Here is a 21,089-nt window from a genome sequence, read left to right on the forward strand (position 1 = left end):
GGAATTCAGCAGCTTTGCAAACTTCCTCAATCCAGAACGAAACCAGGCAGACTTCAGTTGCTCACTGTTGTGAATCTGTGTAGTAAAGTTCATGAATTTTGGAATATCTAGGCCTCAGTTGCCTTATCTAATGGAATTTGGACTAGATCAGTGGCTTTAAGCTTTTCAAATGTTGCGTTTTAGGTAGAGAAACTCTTTCTTCACAAAAACATTTCTATGGAAACCCAATATGGATAATAGATTAAAATGGATCTACTTAGTTGAGATAGGGATTGGGAGGGCAAGTGATCCAATAATTCCTTGCTTTATCTGCAGTACTCCTTTAAGAGTTTTGTGGAGCAAGAGAGGTTTAACAGAATACAATTTAAAAACCGCTGACCTATGTTATGAAATTTGTCATTTTCAACTGTGAGTGGTTTTTAAGCGGACATTAGAAATTAGTGGTTTTTATTATGATAATCTTAATAGCTACTATTTATGAAGGATTTATTTTGTATGCATTGTAAAATAATTTTTCTAAATATCAGGTTACATTATTAAATTTTAAATGACTTGGGTTTCCGAATGCCAGTGTACATTAACTATGGAGCCTTGTGTAGTGCCTTGTATAAACAAAGCAGGCACCTACTAAATATTTTAGCATGGATGTTGCATTAATAAGAAATCTGTATGAGAAAGATGTATCTTAGGGAAATATCAGCATACCATATTTATTATGGCATCACTAGTAAGGCGTGCTTTGAGGAAATACCAGTGCTTCAAATAAGACTATCTTGTAATATTTACAGATGATAACATTATTGCTGTTTAGTGTCTGTCTTCTGTGTTACATAAATCTTGTTGCCACACAATAAGTGTTTATTCTTATTTTTCATAAAAATAATGTTAAATGGAGTTAATAGACATGCCCTTAGTTAACTTATAGCAAAGTTTGTAGTTTGAAAGGATCGTGAAGATAATCCTTGGATCATACCTGTGACTTCTAAGATTTGTTTTGTTTTGTTTTGTTTTGCTTCTAGATATTGAAAGTTCTAATTGCCCACCTTGACACTTTTACCTGGGAGGCCATAGCAGTTGTTTTTCCTAACAGTCTCATTACTGATGATCTTTTGTATGTCATTTTGTAACAGCTAAATAATTTCAAGTGTTCTCATGCTCTTAATAAATGATGGCACTGTTTAGTACTTGACTAGCTACTTATCTTTTATGAAGTTACAAAAATAAATTATAATTTCATATAAATTATATATGATTAATATTACAAATCAAGAAACTAATGCAAGTGGATTTTTTTTTACGGTTTTGTAGGTTCATGAAAGCTTTAAGTTATGCGTCATTAGATAAAGAAGACTTACTGAGTCCTATTAATCAAAATACCCTGCAGCGATCCTCATCAGTGAGATCCATGGTGTCCAGTGCAACATATGGTAGTTCAGATGACTATATTGGTCTTGCTCTTCCAGTAGACATCAATGACATATTCCAGGTATCATAAGTCGTCTTGTTTTCTTACTAGTTGGTTTCCTATTATTTCATATTCTATGACTCCTTGCTAGAAATTGTATCTTCGAGCAAATACTGTTTTAGGGGAAGATCATTTTTTAAGGCAGTTTTGTTTAAAGACGTTTCATGATGGAAACTGTTTCACCTTTCTCTACTATTCTGTACTTTTTAATTTAGTATTTCCAAGTCCCGGAACATGATCCTTCCTTCTCTTCCCAAACCAAATCAGCATCTTGTTTTATTTCTTTATCAGTATATTCTCTATAGAAGTTTAGTGAAACTTTAACTGCTTTTTAGTCACATTTGACTTACCCTTGTGTGTTTTTTCACATGTAACATTGTGGACGTTTCACAGTACATTCCTAGGTTTTTTTAAACCTGTGTATCCTGTATAAGGCGGCCACATGTGCCCAGTATATAAGGTGGCCCTGATCCCAGCAGATACTCACAAACATCTCCATGGTAGATGGTACTGAAGAAGACGCATTTGTTCAGGAGTCTAAAGACATTTTAGATAAATTCTAAAATAATCATTCAATATTTATTGAAATTACCAAGAATAAATAAGGACTTTAAGGATTTTATTTTGTCAGATGTTGGTAATTTAAGCCTCTTTCGTGAACTGTTTGTGGTAGGTTCATGTGCTATAGTAATTCTATTTAAATTGCATTTAATTTACTTTTGCTACTATTCATAAAGTGAACTTCTTCATAATTTATCTATTTTAGGTAAAGGATATTCCCTATTTTCAGACAAAAAACATACCTCCACATGATGATCGAGGTGCCAGGGTGTTTGCCCATGATGCAGGAGGTAATGCATGTTTTAAGTTCTTTTGAGACTCCTTTTTATATTAAAAAGAAAATTGTTTTTAAAACAAAATTGATCTAAAGAAAAATATTTTTAGTAGGATGACGTTAAAAATTTAGATATACTTACTTTTGGGTCAGCTTAAAAATTATACCAAAATAATTGCGTTAATTTAAAATTAAACCACAGTATGTTTTTATTTTTATGAGGGACTTAAAGTGTTCTTCCAACTAAGCCTCTCAAGAAGACAAAAACTGGATCAGTTGATTTAAAAATTATACGTGAAAAACTTGCAACACTAATTCTTTCAAAAGGTCTAAAAAACAGGTTTGGGGAAAAGAGATGAAAATATATTTTACGTGATCTCTGTTATGAACTGTAAGATTTTAATGAATATATGCATATCAGCCACAGATTAAAGCTTCATAATCTTGATTCTTTTTAAACAACTACCTCTTTAGACTTAGAATTATTACATTTCTTTATGGAAATACTGAGAATAATTGAAATGATGCCTTAATTGTATAATTTTAATTTTCCATCTTCTATTTAAAATTTCATATTAAACTAATATATAAGCATATCTTCTAATTTTAATTTCCTAATTTAAAGCAAATTAGATTTTGAGTCATAGAAAGGCTTCGGATTTTCTTCCCTAGTTTTTCTTCTTCAAAAATTCACATAGTTTGAGGTACCTTGAAAGAGATGTCATTGATTTTATCAGATTCTGTTTCATGTTTACTTATGCACAGGTCTTCCATCTGGAACTGGAGGTCTTGTAAAAAACTCTTTTCACTTGCTACGACAACAGATGAGTCTTACAGAAATAATGAATTCGATCCATTCAGATGCTTCTCTGTTTTTAGAAAGTACAGAAGACACTGGATTACAGGAACATACAGATGATAACTGCCTTTATTGTGTCTGTATCGAAATTCTGGGTTTCCAGCCCAGTAACCAACTAAGCGCAATATGTAGTCATTCAGGTGAGTGATTATAAGCTTTTCCACGTCATCTGAGTCTGCTCCAGTCACAAGTCATGTCCCAGCTCTGATGACCATCCCTCTTACTCCATTCTTACTACCCTAGCCTTAGTTCAGTCACTCATCATTTCCTATTGGAGTGTTAGTGTCTCTGTCTCCAGTTTTGGCCCCTTCCAATTCATCTTTCATACTGTTTTCTGGGATTAGTCTGTTGACAGTTCTTTAACTGGCTATTCATGCCCAACACATAAGACTCTTTGTGTGATCTGTCTGTTGTCCTTTATTGTTGTGTTTTTTTTTTAATGTTTATTTATTTTGGAAAGAGAGAGCCAAGTGGGGGAGAGGCAGAGAGAGAGGAAGACAGAATCCCAAGCGGGCTTCATGCTGTTAGCACAGAGCCTGACATGGGGCTCGAACCCAAGAACCGCAAGATCATGACCTGAGCCGAAATCAAGAGTCTGAGGCTTAACCATCTGAGCCTCCCACACACCCCCTTTTTTTCTCTAATGTTAGTAAAATACAGTGTTGTATTACTTTCAAGTGTACAATATAACTATTCAACAATTCTGGTTTTCTTTCACTATTTTTAAATTCCAGTATGGTTAATGTACAGTGTTATGTTAGTTTCAGGTGTGCAGTATAGTGATTCAGCAATTCTGTACATTACTCAGTGTTCATCGTGATAGGTGTGCTCTTGATCCTCTGCATCTGTTTCACCCCTGGCCCCACCATCTCTCCTCTGGCAATCACTATTTTGTTTTCTGTGTTTAAGTGTTTTTTTGTCTTTGTTGTTTTTTGAGAGAGAGCTTGTTGTGTAGGGGCAGCAGGAGAGGGAGAGAGAGAATCCCAAGCAGGATCCACGCCCAGTGCAGAGCCTGACATAGGGCTCAATCCCATGACCACGAGATCACGACCTGAGCCTAAATCAAGAGTTGGGCATTCAACTCTTGCTGAGCCACCCAGGCACCCCTAGTCTAACATGATCAGAGCACTTACATTAGAGTACAGCTGGGCAGAATCATCAACACAAAGTCTGTTGTATAGTAAGGTGTTGAGTACGTCATGTAATTGATTAAATACTCTGCTGAACGTGAAACAGAATGGCTTTGTGGGAACAGAACGGTTGTAGTGTATTAGCTGTTTACTCTCATGATCACATGGCTGACAGAGCTGTGGCTCGCTGTCACTGTCCAGCATCACAAGAGAGGATCATACCGCAGATCGCTAGCCCAGGGAAAGATCTAAATTCCAGATTTAAAGCAGTTTCTACTGAATGTGTATCATTTTTGCACCATCATAAAGTCTACCTGTCATCAGTTGAGGACCATCTGTATTAGCAATTTCAAATTAATATGTGTTTATATGAGCGTTTAAAGTGTTCCCATAGATATCCTTTCTTGGTGAATATCATTTAGCCACACTCAAGAAAAACCTGGTCGTAACTAAAGTTCTCTGAGTTACTCTTCTAAATTTCTCCTTGATAGTCTGATTCAGAGCTTTCCAACTGATGGGTTGCAGCATGCTGATGCACCATAAATAAGATATGGGTATGCTAAGTTAATTAATTCTCTTAATGTTTCCATGCCCCCTAGGGCCTGGGTTTGGACAAACCCTTGGCCTAGGCACTTTCCACTGTGAACAGCGCCGTCCAGGGCCCTAGTGTGCTGTAATTATTCTCATTTCCTGTGAGTGAGAGGTTTGGGCAATATTGTTCTGATGTATTATACATGGTAGAAAATAGTGTGATTTTAAATCATTTGGCTCTACATCGTTTATGATATTTTAGTTTCTGCAAGTTCTGCTTCATTTATATACTTATTCATCAAACACTTATGAACAGTTACGATGGATTTTACTATACTGTTTTCTACTTAATTTTATCAAACAAGAAATAGGGAAACCAGCCCTCCAATTACCTAGTCAGAAGACAGTCACAGCTAATTCTAATCCATTTGTGACCTGTAGCTGGGAGAGTGATCGGCAGAGAGCATCATGGGGTTTGGGACTTGTGAAACACTTGCTGGAAGCAGAAAGGTGCTCACCTTGGCATAGCTGTCAGAGCCTCTCGGCTGGTGCGCCAGTGACGTGAAGTGTTTCTAAGGAACAGCAGGGGAAAAATCTGAACTGGGAAATGATTGCAGTTTGTTACTGATACCCATCTCAGAAGCATGAAGGGAGGAAGGCCAAATGGTTAAAAAGTCACCGAACTTTTATTCATTCATGCCCTCGACATAATATTTATTATGCCACTACCGTGGGCCAGACATTAAACTAGATGCCAGGAAAACTTTTGTGAGGGAAGGAAAACAAAAAATAACACACTGTTCTTACACTCTCTGAGCTTCAGTTCAGTGGGGGAAAGAAATGGATGAATGGATTGACTGATCAGTCACTTGATCAATTGATTATGTAAATACAATACTGCATTTGTAATAAGTGTCATCAAGGGTAGGTACATGGTATTAGCAAAGGAATACAACCAAATAGAATACAACCAAGTCAAAGAGGAGACTTCTGAAGAAGTCATTATTGAGCTGTGGTCTAAAAAATGAATAGAAGCTAACAAAGTAAAGACTGGCATATAGAGAATTTGAAGAGAGAGTGAACAGCCAGGGCAAAGGTCTTCTCTTATGAGAGTGTACGTGGGAAGTAGGAGGGACTGAAAAGACACCTGTGTGAATAGAGCTCAGAAAGCAAGACGGAAGAGGATGTATGACCTAGAGAGATAGGCAGAGACCTGGCCCTGCAGATCTCTTGCTGCCCAGAGTATGGTCAGAGGACCAGCAGCATCAGCATCACCTACGAGCTTGTCAGAAATGCAGAATCTCACACTCCACACATAGAATCAGAATCTGCACTTTCACAAGATTCCCAGGTTGTTCATGTGCACAGTACAGTTTCAGAAGCATTCCTGTAGGCCACCTGGAAGATTTTGTATATCGGAATGAAGACATCCGTATTGTCCATGGCAGATAACTAAAAACTAATCCCTGTACTATTTAATGACCATTTTAAAGGAACATCAAGACTAGAGCTCATTTCATTCTTTAGAACATCTGGTCTGGCAGTTGTTCAAACATGTAAAGCTCAAAGGAAAGGCTGTTGGAAGAGGGTATTTGCTAACATCCTGTTCTGCTTCTGCCACCTTCACAGATGTTCGTGCAATTATATAGTTCTAGTGTACTTAGAAGAATGAGGTTTTTTTTTGTTTTTTTTTTTTAAATGAGAACGGATGACATGTTCAGAGATAGGATGTGATTCTAACAGGTTAGACATGTTAGGAGTCATCATCGCTGGCTAAAGGGAAGGCTGAAATATATAAAAGTTTATAAGTTTTCAGAAACATGTCAGTTGAATATAGTTTAAATTTCTTAGTGTTCTTGTGCTGGAATATTTTGTCATCATAGTCCCTGGGGAGTTCATCAACTAAGTCTAAAATAACACATTCGTCTCTTACCTGGTTATTCAGCACTACTGCTTTTTTTTTTTTTTTTTTAATTTACATCCAAATTAGTTAGCATATAGGGCAACAATGATTTCAGGAGTAGATTCCTCAATGCCCCGTACCCATTTAGCCCATCCTCCCTCCCACAACCCCTCCAGTAACCCTCTGTTCTTCTGTCAGTTGGCTTTTAGTTTTGCTGATTGTTTCCTTTGCTGTGCAGAAGCTTTTTATTTTGATGAGGTCCCAAAAGTTCATTTTTGCCTTTGTTTCCCTTGCCTCTGGAGACGTGTTGCATAAGAAGTTGCTGCAGGCAGGATCAAAGAGGTTTTTGCCTGCTTTCTCCTCGAGGATTTTGATGGCTTCCTGTCTTACATTAAGGTCTTTCATCCATTTTGAGTTTATTTTTGTGTATGGTGTAAGAAAGTGGTCCAGGTTCATTCTTCTGCATGTTGCTGTCCAGTTTTCCCAGCACCACTTGCTGAAGAGACTGTGTTTATTCCATTGCATATTCTTTCCTGCTTTGTCAAAAGTGAGTTGGCCATACGTTTATGGGTCCATTTCTAGGTTCTCTATTCTGTTCCATTGATCTGAGTGTCTGTTCTTGTGCCAGTACCATGCTGTCTTGATGGTTACAGCTTTGTAGTATAGCTTGAAGTCTGGGATTGTGATGCCTCCTGCTTTGGTTTTCTTTTTCAAAATCGCTTTGGCTGTTCAGGGTCTTTTCTAGTTCCATACAAATTTTAGGATTATTTGTTTTAGCTCTGTGAAGAATGCTGGTGTTATTTTGATAGGGATTGCATTGAATATGTAGATTGCTTTGGGTAGTATCGACATTTTAACAACATTTGTTCTTCCTATCCAGGAGCATGAAATCTTTTCCCATTTTTTTGTGTCTTCTTCAATTTCTTTCATAATCTTTCTATAGTTTTCAGTGTATAGATTTTTCACCTCTTTTGTTAGATTTATTCCTGGGTATTTTATGGTTTTGGGTGCAATTATAAATGGGATCGATTCCTTGATTTCTCTTTCTGTTGCTTCATTCTTGGTGAATAGGAATGCAACCGATTTCTGTGCATTGATTTTATATCCTGCAACTTTGCTGAGTTCATGAATCAGTTCTAGCAGGTTTTTGGTGGAATCTTTTGGGTTTTCCACATAGAGCATCATGTCATCTGCAAAGAGTGAAGTTTGACCTCCTCCTGACCGATTTGGATGCCTTTGGCACTGCTGCTTTTTAAGTACATCTTTAGTTCTCAAATCTTTTGGCAATAGTTTTACTTTTTAAATCCATGAATGATGAAGTAGCATGTGTTAATTTAAGTGCCTGAAAGACACATGATTTCCTTAATAACCAGAATTTTAAAACTACACCAATTTATAACTATTCTTTTCCAAGGAACCAAAGCATTTTCTGCTTAGTATTATGTAAATAGTAATCTTAGGAAGTGCTTAGAGGTGAGAGGAGGGGGTGATATCTGTTTTGTGGAAAAAAAACATAGGGGGAGATTGACATTGGTTTGGTTTCCTGGGCTTTAAAAATAGGGCTTTTTTTCTGTACTGTGACAACGTGCTATAGTAGAAAGACTACTGGACCATCTGTCAAGAGCTCTTACCTTCTGGCTAAGTGTGTGTCTCCTTTCTCTGAATTTCTTTTCTTTCATGAGATGAGAGCCTTAACTAATTTCCAGTATGTCTTATAGTACGAAGGTTGTATGATTTTATAGGCTGACCCGTGTTACTCCCTAAAAGGATAGCGAAAGACTTCCTGATTTCCATTTGCCCTAATCACTTTAAGTGCTCAGGAAAATTTTAAATAAAAAAATTAATGTCATCTTAGAAACACTGAGATGTTTGGTTGACTTCAAAATCCCATCTAGGAGTACCTTAGCAATGCATGGGAAGGGGTAGTAAGTTTAATTCTAAGGAATGAACTGATGATAAGCCCAGGGAAGTATGATTCTTATATTGGTAATTATTAAATGGGGAGAAAGGAAGTCATAGAATAATAGTATAGTATAATCTTACCACACCCAAAGAATAAGAAAAAGAAATTTAAAATAGCAAAAGATCTTAAAGATACATATATGTCAAACTTTTTAACCATATTTCCCTTTAGGGAGGCATTTAGTTTGGGGGTGGGAGTCATGGGTGAGGGAGTAGATAAGGTACCTTCGTGTTTTATTCTATATATGTCTTTATTTGAATTCTTTAATCACATAGTTTTATGTTATTTTTGTAATTTAGGAAAATTTATGTATAAAATCTTCAGAATTTAACCAATTTCACTGTCTGAACAGTCTGAATTTATTTCCAAGATCATTATGGAAAATGTTGCAAATTGGAAAGAAATTAAAAGGAATCATCTCCTCTCTGGTATATAATGCAAGCATAGGAATTAAGCCATTATAATGATACTTTAATTGCAATAATTCATTTTTTCTTCAGACCTTCAAGACATTCCATATTCTGATTGGTGTGAGCAGACTATCCATAATCCCTTAGAAGTGGTTCCTTCTAAGTTTTCAGGGATTTCTGGATGCAGTGATGGAGTGTCTCAAGAAGGCTCAGCCAGCAGCACCAAAAGCACAGAATTGTTGTTAGGTAAGTTTCAGATTCAAATCCAAACATTGTTAGTAAAACTATACTTAGTTTTGTGGTTGTTGTTGATAAATAATGTTAATTGATGTTATCTCAAAATTGTGGCAAGCCTGTTTTAGTCAGGTGTCCTTATCAGTACCTGTATTTAGTCACCTGTATCAGCTGCTGAGGTGTGTCCTTTTAGTTGGCTTCTTGCATTAGAATTTTATCTCCAGAACGATCAGTAGATTATGCGCAGTTTATCTCTGTCTTAGATCTTTAGTTTAAGAACAAATTTCATGAGTTGTAATCATTTTCTATTGTGATAAAGATAAAATATTTTAATCGCCTTTTCAGGTGTTAAAACAATTCCAGATGATACACCAATGTGCCGCATACTCCTTCGCAAAGAAGTTCTGAGATTAGTCATTAATTTGAGTAGTTCAGTTTCAACTAAATGTCATGAAACTGGGCTTTTAACGTAAGTAAACCATGAGTATTCTCTGTTCTGCTCTTTAGGGTAAAAAAGATCCTTGAAACACTTCAAAAGTTAGACTAATTAGCTTACATCCATAGTTCTGCGTGGTATATCTGTGTGAGGCTAGATTTCCTTCGTGTACTTCAAACAAAATAATGTATTACAGTAACAAATGGAATGCAGAAGTAGGTATGTGAATCTATCTTCTGTTAAGCCGGACTTGAAGAGATCTGTAAAAATGTAAAACAATAGCACTCTTCTCACTTTTTAGTTTTGGAAAATACTTTTTATTAGATGTACGTGTTTATGTTAACAGGTAATGGGCTTATTTTTTAAAAGAATTAATGTATATTTTGAAATCTTCTCAATTTTAATTTCTAATATGGTAATTAACAGTGACTGTAACCCACACAAAAATAAGCTTTTTGGGGTCTTGAATAATTTTTAAGAAAGGGTGGGAATCGTGAGACTGAACAATTTAAGATAAGTGGACCTATACAAAAACAAGTGATATTTTCTTGGTTTAATTCTTCCCCCCCCTATTTTTCCTCTTTCTCGTAGTACAAGTTGCAGAATTTTTATTGTTTTTCTAAAGCAGAGCAGCATGATAAAAGAAAAGTTACATTGAACCATTACCATCTTCGATCTGCACTGTTAAAAAGCAGTGGTCCTCAGAAGAAACACAGTGCAGAGTCTCCTGTGGGCCTTTAAAAAAACAGTAACACAGAGGCGCCTGGGTGGCTCAGTCAGTTGAGCGTCCGACTTCGGCTCAGGTCATGATCTCACGGTCTGTGAGTTCGAGCCCCACGTCGGGCTCTGTGCTGACAGCTCCAAGCCTGGAGCCTGCTTCCCATCCTGTGTCTCCCTCTCTCTCTCTGCCCCTCCCCCACTCTCACTTTGTCTCACTCTGTCTCTCAAAAATTAAAAAAAAACAAAACAGTAACACAGAGGTCGTACTGCAGACTTTACGGCCACACACTCTCTAGCAGTAGCGGGTCTTTAGCCTGTGTATTACCCCGCCTACCCCACCCCTGATTCTGAGTTAAAAGCCACTGTTAGAAGGTGGAAGATAAAAGGAGATAGCCCAGTTAAGGATATTAATAACTTCAAACTAACTTTTAAAACTTCTTTCTATTTTTTTTTCTATTTTTTTTTAAGTTGGACGTGGAGCCCAACATAGGCCTTGAACTCACTACCCTGAGGTCACGCCCTGAGCTGAGATCAAGAGTCGGACACTTAACCAAAAACTTATTTCTATTTAAAAATTTAATTTTGAAAATAGTTAAGTCATCCTAGGTGGATAAATAAATTTTGCAATTTCTCATGCTAGTGAAAAAGTATTTCTGGTAACCCCAAACTTAAAATGTCTAGTTTAAGTGTGAGCTAGGGATATTTAATATTTTATATTCTTAGGCCAATATGCCATCGAATCAATGTCTAGAGGAAAAACATTTCAAAAGTGATATTTTGGCAGAAAAATAGGTAAGTTGTTTTTACAGTTTTTATCCCACCATCATCTTTTCTTCGGTTTTAGAATTAAGGAGAAGTATCCTCAAACATTTGATGACATCTGCCTTTATTCTGAGGTTTCTCATTTGCTCTCACACTGCACATTTAGACTTCCGTGTCGGAGGTTCATACAAGAATTATTTCAAGATGTACAGTTCTTACAAGTAAGTAGCACTCGTACTTAGGAAGTTTACCTTTCGAGAATAATTCTGTGTTTGGATAAGTTAAAGGACAGATTGTATCTGTTGAAACGCCAGCAAGTCACCACTTCTCTCCTAGATGCATGAAGAAGCAGAGGCTGTGCTGGCAGCACCACCAAAGCCACCTGCAGTGGACACAGCTGCTGAGTCCTGACCTCGGTGCTCATCGCGTGCATAGATGGACGCCATATATACTCAGACTTGCCGAGTTCCTAACAAAAAGCCTCAGAAAATGCTGACCGGCCGGCAAAGACAGGAGTAGCTTCTGTTCCAGCGATCACTGGTACACGCACAGTTGGAACTGCGGACTTCCCCAACCGGAACAACTTCCTCTTGTCCCTGTTGAGCCCTCTGGGGGTTCGCTGTTCATTACCACACTTTTAAGAATTTTAGTTACCATTATATGCAAGAGCCAAGCACTGAATACCTATGTAGGTTTTCTACTTTTTCCTTTTAAGAGCGTAACCACAGTGGAACAATAATAGGATATGCAGAAGCACCCTTCACACAGTTATTTCTGAATTCTTTTTTTAGGGTAAATCTAAAGATGCCTTGTTTGTTAACTAATTCGTGGAAACCAGGAATCGGTGTCTCTGAGGCTGCACCCCGTTACCACAGTGGGGTGTGCGAGAACTGCTGGTATTAAAGCGGGAACTTTGGCCCTTCCGCATCTTTCCTAATGTTTGTAACACTACTTCAGAGGTTTGTAACCTCAAAGCAAAAGAAGAGCCTCAACAACCCAGAACTTGTATAAGTTATTTTGATGTTACTAGACTTGCATCACTCTTTGTTTGTTTTCTGTCTCTTCACTTTTGTTGCAGTGTGTTGTTATAGGCTATCCGAACCAATTAAGGTTTTTCACTACAGTTCTTGATTCATATCGAAACATCATTTTATAATTCAGTATTTCCCATTTGTAGAATTGCACATGTTTTCAGTGGACTTGTCATTTGCATCAACTTCCCATATCACCATTTGAAACAGGAACCAGAGCGAGCACTATTAAATGAGACGTAAAGCAAAAGAAAGCAGTAACTTGACACTTGGGATTTCCTGAGGAAGAGATGTTTGCCTCCGATTTACACATTCCGTGGGAAAAGAAGAGCCATATTTCCTTAAAAAAAAATCATTAATGCAACTTTAATTATGATTAAAAATTGTAGTGAAAAGCCTTAAGTACCAAATTTTAAAGCAGCAGTAATTTAATTTTTTTATATCAGTGTTCTTGTTTTGCACAAACTAAATGCGGTGATAGGTGAGTTTATCAACACAATTGCCTTTATCACATTTGTGAAGCTGTTAAGTTGATGAGGGCAAGGTTTTGTTTATTTGTGTGTTTAATTTGTATATGTTTAAAGATGTTTGGAAATCTTTACAGGAATTAAACATATATGCAAATTTGTATATAAAAATAGCATGGCCATCACCATTAGAATGCTTGTAAATGAAAGGATTATCTTTTTTGAGGTCTATATATAATAGAAAAAAAAAATCCAGCTGGACTGATTAGGACCCTTTTTTAATTCATTTGTTTATACCATTTTTACAGTTACACATCAGCTTTGCCACACAGTACCTTGATGAATATTTTCCCATATTACAGATTGTTTTTATAACGGGCTTGTTCTTTGAGATCTCTGTAAAGAACCCTGTGAACTAGGAAACGTAACTCACAGAGATACTGTGTTTTTTGTTTCGTTTTGTTTTGTTTCTGTTTTTTTAATTTACTGGCACTGAAAGTTCCATCCGGGATGAAGCACTTCATCTCACTTCATAACGCCTCTTGACCGCGCTTCGTCCGGTGCGTTCTCACGTGCACCGTGCAGCAGCGTCACCGTCACAGCAGAGAAGGGCTGCGGGCTGCTGCTCGTGTTCAGAAGTGGTTCTTCGGATTTGCTCTCATAAAACCAAGTGACAATAAAATATTGTTTTTCACTTTAATTTATCACTGAACCCAAGTGTTTATTTAAATGTTAACAGTACTTTTAAGAACGTTGGTTGCCTGTCACCTTGGTCTTTGGTCTTGGACGATTGAACTGCCTTCCAGAAACCAAATGTCAGAGATATTAGACCAAATAGTGGTTAAAAACTCCAAAGGAGGTAATTTAGTAATCTTATTCATTCATGATGGGGTTGACATATTTTAGACATTCATTTTAAACACTACCTCAGTTAATATAGAATATAAAATCTGTGGTTTAAGCCCTCAAAAATTAATAGTAATTCTTTCTTAACACACACACACACACACATGCACACGCACACACACGCCTGTCCCCATCCTGGACCTCATTTCACTCATCCATCCTGGAATGAAGTCTTTTGTTACTATTAGCCTAACAGTTTTTGTTGTTGTTGTTGTTGTTTTTTGACTTTTACTTTGAAAGACTATGTATGCATTATAGTAATTGCCTATAGCACTTAGTTTGGGGAGACAGCGTTTTGTGGTTATCAGTAATCTAAGGGAAAAAAAAAGTCTGTACTTAAATGTATAGTGCTATTTGGTTTATCCATGTTTCACTGATGGGTCTAATATGTTTTCAAGTACTCATTTGCATAAAAGACTTTAATGCAAAATGCTCACATGCAGTGCCAAGTGATTAACTTAGTATTTAAAAATTTTAAATTATAGCAGAAAAGATTAGGAATGGTGTCAGTGGTAATAGAAATAATTGAGAAAATCATCTATAAATAATAACTACCAGACTATAAAGTACCAAAATAATGTCAATACTGTAGTTTTTTGAGATTTTAGAATTAATCTTAGTCCATATAAATTTGTACTATGGGTAATTATTGAATAATTGGGAGGAATTTGGGCAGTTGTGCTTGTTGTAAGCTGTGAATATCTAATTATAAAGTGAATTGTTATTTCTAATTGAAATTTTTTTTCAAGAACAGATTTCAGCTTCACATACTAAAGTAAATACTGATAAATGATAAGGAAATTAGAAATTAGTATTGATAATTAAATATGGTCTAAGATTTCTTATACTTTTATTTCCTATTTATGCCTAGGTAGATTTGAAGGGGGGAAATGTCTCCCTAATAAAAAATTTTCTAATAAAGATTAGTAGCATAAGTACGTTCTGTAAGACAGTGACATTAAAATAGAGGCCCTCTGGAGGTATCGATATACATCATTATGCCAGTTATTCTAACATCATGTGTACAAGTTCTTTTGAAATAGTAGCTTTAATAGTCTTCAGCTCTTTTATCCAGGGCTTGAGGTAATTAAAGCTGAGTTCTTCAGGGCACATCACGGTGGTAAAGCGTTCGACAGTGAGGCGTCAGTGCTTATTCTGATTTGTCTACTGCTCTTTATATAAATTGTTTTTTCATTCCATTCAGAAGATGCCTTTTATCCCCACATTAAAGCACAGATCATTGAGCAATAAAAACCCATCAAATTGTCCAGATTACAACCACAGTCGTTTTTGGTAAGAGTGAGGTGCTAACTTTGTGTGAGATTAGCTTTGTAAACCACGTTGGGAAAAGTCCTTTGGAAGGAAGGTTTTCCCCCTTTTGTTTTATGCTTCCAGTGTTGTCTCAGATCAACAATCCAATACACATGGGAAAAAAGAGAAGGTAGAACTAACTGAGAGAGTTTTGGGAGAAGAACTGATGGGATGAAAGAACATTTCAGGTTTTCCAAAATGTAAGTTGGGGAAGGTCTCCCTTGTCTCCCCATTCAGGAAATCCATTATTACCAGCTTCATTTCCAGAGTATCACTACAGTGAGAGTTTCCTTATAAAAGCCTACTAGTGAAATGGATAGCAGTGTCTATCAGACAACGTTGAAATCTGTGAGAATCTTTCTAGGAACATTCTTTCTTTTAGTTCCAGGTTTCCAGAGTAGAGTTCATTCATAGTAGGTTTATATGACTCACACAGAATGTGGATTCCCCACCCCCCTTTGGAGTATTTTTGTAATGTAGGTGGATAGCTATGCCACAACACGCATTAATTGCACATCTTATTTGATTCTTTTTATAAAATATTTAATTTGAAGAATATAATTTATGCCAAAAAGTATACCTTATAATTTTGTCACTAAGTTGGTTGATTTAGCACAAATATACAAAGCGTTGGGGCAGAGGCGGGGAGATAAAAATTGTTCGTAGATAATAGTTGAAAAATGTTCCATTACTGGCCTGGCAGAAACCCTGAAGCTGCGTTGTAAAACAAATGGTGTAGATTAGTTTTGAAAAGTGGTAAGTGGTAAGGGATTGTGAATAAAATCTCGGACTTAATGCTCCCTAACCACATGATATTCTTTTTTTATTTAGTAATAAGCTGCTACATATTTGGAGGTTCTGGTGTTTGTAGGTCACTGAACAGACTTTGAAATCTGATTTATATTGTACAACTGTAACATAGAAAGAAAAAGTATTTATATATTTTCCGTAAGAATATTTCATTGAGTTGTGTATAATTTAAAGAAGGTTTGTCCCCAAATGGTTTTGCTCACCTTGATTGTGTGTGTGTGTGTGTGTGCGCGCGCGCGTGTGGTTTTCTTGTTTTTGTATAATGTGTACAGTTTATGTCAAGGGCATTAAAAGCCTCCTGAAGCATAATCTTATCAAAGGGATACATTGTTAATAAAATGTACTTAAAATTCTTAAAACCTGTGTTGTTCTATTTGAAATTTTAAAACAATCAGTGGATTGAATTGCGTTGATTTGAATTAGTGCCACTATGGCTGATAACGTGTGACGCCCGGTAAAAATGACTTTTAGGTACTACAGATAAGAGTCTGGTTCCATTAACACATCAGTGGCCTACTCCAAATGTTTTAAAATATCTATACTTAGAAAACATTCTTCATAATCTAAGCAAATACTTTATAGCTTGGTTTTTTTTTTTTTTTACTTCATTGTAAAGGGTTTGAAAAACTGAATCTGTCTTTAAAACAGTTCTAAATTTTTCGAGGAAATATACAATATAAGTGATGATGGTATGTATGATGATGACTTTTTGTGGGAAGGTATTTGATTTCTCCTGCAGAAACTTGTCCTCATCAGATAGGGTATCATATAGCCACCTAGTGGCGAAAGAAAATACCACAAGGGAAATTACCAAGGCTGGAGAGTAAAATTCAACGACGAAGCCAGGTCAAAGCTAGGTTATAGTTGACTATGTGTGGTACGATAGTCTCGCTTACAGAAACAGATTGTTTGGATAACTTGGTTCTTGGGCATATTTCTGTGTATCATGTTCCCATTGCCTTCTGTATGTGCATGTTTTGGGCCCCAAAATAAACTTTAAAAAAGCATACTTAATAATCATACAGCTGATCTTTGTAGACCTAAACTTTAGAAAGTTTATTTCATTTAAAAAGAAGACTCTTTGGTATATAAAAATACTCAAAAATAAAATACCGTCTTAGTCCATTTGGGCGACTATAATAATACACCACAGATTGGGTAGCTTACAAACAACAGAAATCTATTTCTCCGGTTCTGGAGGCTGGACGGCTGAGGCCAGAGTGCTAGCATGGTCGAGGGAGGGCCGTCTCTGAGGCCCCAGAATTCTCGTTGTGTCCCGATGTGGCACAAGGAATAGGGAGCCCTCCCGGGTCTCATAAGCACACTCATCCCGAGGACTTGAGGGCTCCAGCCTTGTGACCTAATCACCTTCCAAAGGCCCCATCTCCTAATACCGTTATCTTTGGGGGTTAGGATTTCAACATGGGAATTTGGAGGAGGACAATCATTCAGACCATAGCAACTACTTTTGCGTTGATTAAAAAAAAAAAATACTAAAGCTTGTTTCTTTAATGCTTATTTTAGAGGATCAAGTCAACTGCCTTTGCTTGGTGCTTTAAATTGAATATATTTAGTTACTGTGTATCTTTGAACTGCTCATTCTGAAGGCATTTTCTCTTTTGTATCTCTTCAAGGGTTTTTAAAGGTTCTTTATGCAAAATGCTTAATATGTTTTGTAAATTCTTTGCGATGAAAGCCAGTTTTCTTTCCATGGAGCTCTTACAAGAAATACTAGATGTTGTCTAATTCAACTTGATCTTCTCAGTAAATACACATTCTAGCGGGGAATCGGTTTCGTTAGAATCAGCACGAGTCAAGTGTTAGACTGGGAGCAAGCACCTTTGGTGGCAAGTCCGTGGTTTGGTGTGGCAGCGTCCCTGCACCCAGCCTGAACCGTCACGGTCCCCTGCAGGCAGCTGAGGACTGCTCTCCAGTTTGATGTATTTATAGATCATTAACACCAGTGCTGCCCACCAAAATACCCTGATATTTCTAAGGAAGTGTTACTAATTCGGCTTTAGGTACAGTTCTTTTTAAAGGTATTTACGGTTATGTTAGGAAAAGTAGAGCTTATCTAGAGGAACGCACATATTTGCAGATGAAATCATACGATTCGCTTCCAAATATCAGGAGGGAGGGCGGATAAGGGTACGGATGGACTGAAACAGCCGTGGGTTAGTGGCTGTGGGGCTGATGATATACATAAGGGTTTGTTAAACTTACTATACTTTTCCGTCATTTGAAATTCTCCAGGAGTATTTTTTTCATCCTAATAATTCTGACACATGAATACAAATTTCAAAGTTTCTGAAGAACATTGCTTAAAGCAATGCTGTTAAGACGCCACGTAGTATTGACAAACGCTTTAAATATGACCGCGTTTGGTGTTACGGACATGGGAGAATATAGCCAAAACTGCAGTCATAGTGATATTGTAAGCATTAAGTTATGTAGCCCCACATTTCCTGTTGGTATTTTGCTTTATGGTTCTCAAGGTTGAGTGTGCATCCAAATGCTTGGAAGGGAGCTGATGACACACATATTTCAGGTCTCAAGCCATGGAGATTCTGATGAGGTTTGGAGTGTTATCCCCAAATTTACATTTTTAGTGCGCTCATGAGGTGACTTACTGGCTATACTTACTGTTAGATTTTCATTTCATTGAGGTAGAGAACACACAAAATGCAGCTGCGAAATATTTTAATTAAGGCTTTTTTGCAACAAAAATGACTTCAAGGTCTTGTGGATTTTTAAAAGAAAATCCATGTGAAAGACACTAGTTACAAATCTGTCTTCACTGCCATTGCCATTTCTTTTATAGTTGCATGAGAAAGGAGCAAGGAGTCTAAGTGATGATAATACTGGCCCCCAGAGTCTTCTCAAAGCTGTTAGATTACTCAAGATACTCATTTTTACAGTGTTAGGAATACATGCCCAGTTTTCCAGCAAAAGGTTCAGTTCTGTGTAAGGAAAAGGTTGAAAAGCCTGAACAGAAGCCCTGCTTGTGCTGGTGTATTTCGGCCAGTTGGCAGTCACCTTACTTGGAGGTGTGCGTCTTTTGCTCTCAGTCTTGGCTGTGTGGTGCCGATGACACAGTGCAGGGCGTTCGGTACCAGAGGTGGAGGTGCTGTCGCTTCCGGCACAGCAAGCGAGGAGTTCCTAAACATGCTTGCTTAAAACATGGTAAATAAACGTAAAGCGCCGATGGGCAGAAGGCAGAGAAAGGACCGGGCACATGTGGAATGCCCGCTATGCCCCCGGTGCCTTGTACATACTGGTTCAAGGAGACAAAGCCGCTGCTGAGCGAATACAGAATTTCCCCACCCTGTATAGAGCTTTTTACAATTATGTCTAAACCATGCCCAACGATGGGGGTGCACTTTATTCATTATGTTAGCATAACAGGAATATAAATGAAGACAGTGAGGGTATTTTCTTGACCCAGACCATTGCAAAGACCAAAGGGTGCCAAATGAGAACAGGTCATTTCTGTATAGTTCTTGAAAAAAAGAGGAACCAGAAAATGTGAATGGAATTAATAACATATTCTCGTTTCTATTCGGAGGTAGTTGTCAAAAATCACGGTCAAAGACTGATGTCTACCAAGTAGGAGTGCTGTTATCCTGACAGTAAGTTAAGAGTCCCTGCCAGTCCCGCTCTTGCCTCGCATGCAATAAGCTCAGTGGAAAGGCAGTTGGGATCTTCCTGATCATTCACGTGTCTACCTTTCTAAGGTCTGTGCCCCCAGAAGAGTTCATTTTACTGCATCAGTGAACTACACATTATCATCGCTTCAAGGCAAGTCTAAAATCTGTTTTACCCTCAAACGTCTGTGATTTTTTTCATTAAACACACCCGGAATAACATTGACACTTCATGCTCTAGTATCGAATCATCTGTGGCCTTTATTAAAACCTTAAATCTAGTTCCTTTACCCTAAAGATACTGAACATGGGGGTAAAGCTTAATGGAAAATTTCCTCACTAAAAACTGAACTTGTGGGACCACAGCCCCCGTGTCCAGTACTGAGGGTCTGGGGTCTATCTCTATGTCAGGTTCCAGGCCTGCTGTTCGAAAGGTGGGCCTGGAGCACACCAGCAAGGGAGCCTGTCCCCAGGAGCCAAGCCTGCTCCAAGGAGGAGTGCTAAGTTCCATAGCTCCTGACCTCTCAAACCGAGCCGGACCGTAGTGGTCTCACACGCCCCCCGTGACCGCTCGGTGGGTTTACGTACCGAGGCATCTGGTGACAGAATGGTGCCGCCGAGCCTGTTCGTGTCTGTGTAGCAGAAAGGCATGCGACGGGTACATACTGATTAGTGGTCGTGCTCACCTTCATCTAAGAGGGTAATCGAGGGAGGAGAGGCCAGACCCATGGGAATGGCCATTTGCGTTTTGTACTCTGAACACAGTGCTGGCTCTGGTGGATTTGTGGGGAGACTGGACTTGTCTCCACACATGGGTGAGGCCAACTGGGACACATAATTCAAATTAGTTTCTCCAGCTGGTATTTCTCCCAGGGAGTTGACGTAGTTTTTTCCTAGTGCCTTCGGTCCATTTTCAGATGATGTCAACAGTCCCAGCTGACTTGGCTGGGCTTTAGGGGTTACTGGGACGTGGCCACAAGAAACGGAGTCAGAAGCCGCCTGATTATAGGTAAAGTTCTCAAAACAGATGCAGGGGCCAGGCCCGGAGTGGCTCTTCTCTGTTGGGAGGAGGTAAAGGTAGGTGGGCTTGGTGGGTTCAGTTTCTGTCAGTGACTTCCTAGTGCCTTCCTGCTTGTTTATGACTTCAATAGCATCTGGAATACAGTCCTTGACATTCATTATTGTTAGGCGGGGGTTCTCCTGGAACAAACAAAAGAAATGCAAATAGTGTGTGTGTGTGTGTGTGTCAGAGTATATAAAGTATATGCGAAACGCACTCAGGGCTTCAGGTTTTGTGTGTGTGTTGTCCTAGTCACAAGTTAACTGCAGGTGCTGTTGCAAACCAAAGGATTTCCCCCGATGGAAGAAATCTCAAGGCTCCATTCACCCATTTCACAGCCCTGGGAGACGAGGTGGCCGTCGCTGTTATATCTTCTAAGGAAGTCTAGAAAAGTACTATCACAGCCCTAACCTTCGATTAGTCTTTAACAGATACGTGGTATACGTACAATCTCCCAGCATTTACCTTGGATTTTATTAATGACAGAACGCTGCTCTTGTAAGGATCTGGAATGTCAGGGTAACACTTCTCCTTCATCCTAGAAAACAGTGAAAATTAGACTGAATTTTGCAATATAGTGAATAGTTAAGAGAAGTCTGCAGTCAGCTTCCT

At 38.0% G+C, this 21,089-nt stretch overlaps 2 protein-coding genes across 13 annotated transcripts in view; one reads left to right on the top strand and one right to left on the bottom strand.

The window, feature by feature from the left end:
* Positions 1–13,446, top strand: part of RICTOR (RPTOR independent companion of MTOR complex 2) — a 123,227-nt gene extending 109,781 nt beyond the window's left edge. For 7 of the 9 annotated variants that reach the window (XM_053201333.1, XM_027075642.2, XM_027075650.2 and 4 more), the window contains 7 exons: positions 1,309–1,486; positions 2,232–2,316; positions 3,066–3,299; positions 9,187–9,342; positions 9,676–9,799; positions 11,331–11,469; positions 11,585–13,446. In XM_053201333.1, the coding sequence (XP_053057308.1) occupies positions 1,309–1,486; positions 2,232–2,316; positions 3,066–3,299; positions 9,187–9,342; positions 9,676–9,799; positions 11,331–11,469; positions 11,585–11,659 (991 nt within the window). In that variant the 3' untranslated portion in view covers positions 11,660–13,446. The remainder of the gene's footprint in view (positions 1–1,308; positions 1,487–2,231; positions 2,317–3,065; positions 3,300–9,186; positions 9,343–9,675; positions 9,800–11,330; positions 11,470–11,584) is intronic. The other 2 variants (XM_027075654.2, XM_027075682.2) reach the window with 1 other exon arrangement.
* Positions 13,447–13,847: 401 nt separating this feature from the next.
* The window catches only part of OSMR (oncostatin M receptor), a 56,346-nt gene continuing 49,104 nt past the window's right edge, over positions 13,848–21,089 (bottom strand). For all 4 annotated transcript variants that reach the window (XM_027075701.2, XM_027075691.2, XM_027075704.2 and 1 more), the window contains exons 17-18: positions 20,943–21,015; positions 13,848–20,617 (exon numbers count right to left, since the gene is read on the bottom strand). In XM_027075701.2, coding sequence (XP_026931502.1) covers positions 20,087–20,617; positions 20,943–21,015 — 604 coding nt within the window. In that variant the 3' untranslated portion in view covers positions 13,848–20,086. The remainder of the gene's footprint in view (positions 20,618–20,942; positions 21,016–21,089) is intronic.

This window comes from Acinonyx jubatus, chromosome A1, assembly GCF_027475565.1.
Source record: "Acinonyx jubatus isolate Ajub_Pintada_27869175 chromosome A1, VMU_Ajub_asm_v1.0, whole genome shotgun sequence".
Classification (NCBI taxonomy): Eukaryota; Metazoa; Chordata; class Mammalia; order Carnivora; family Felidae; genus Acinonyx; species Acinonyx jubatus.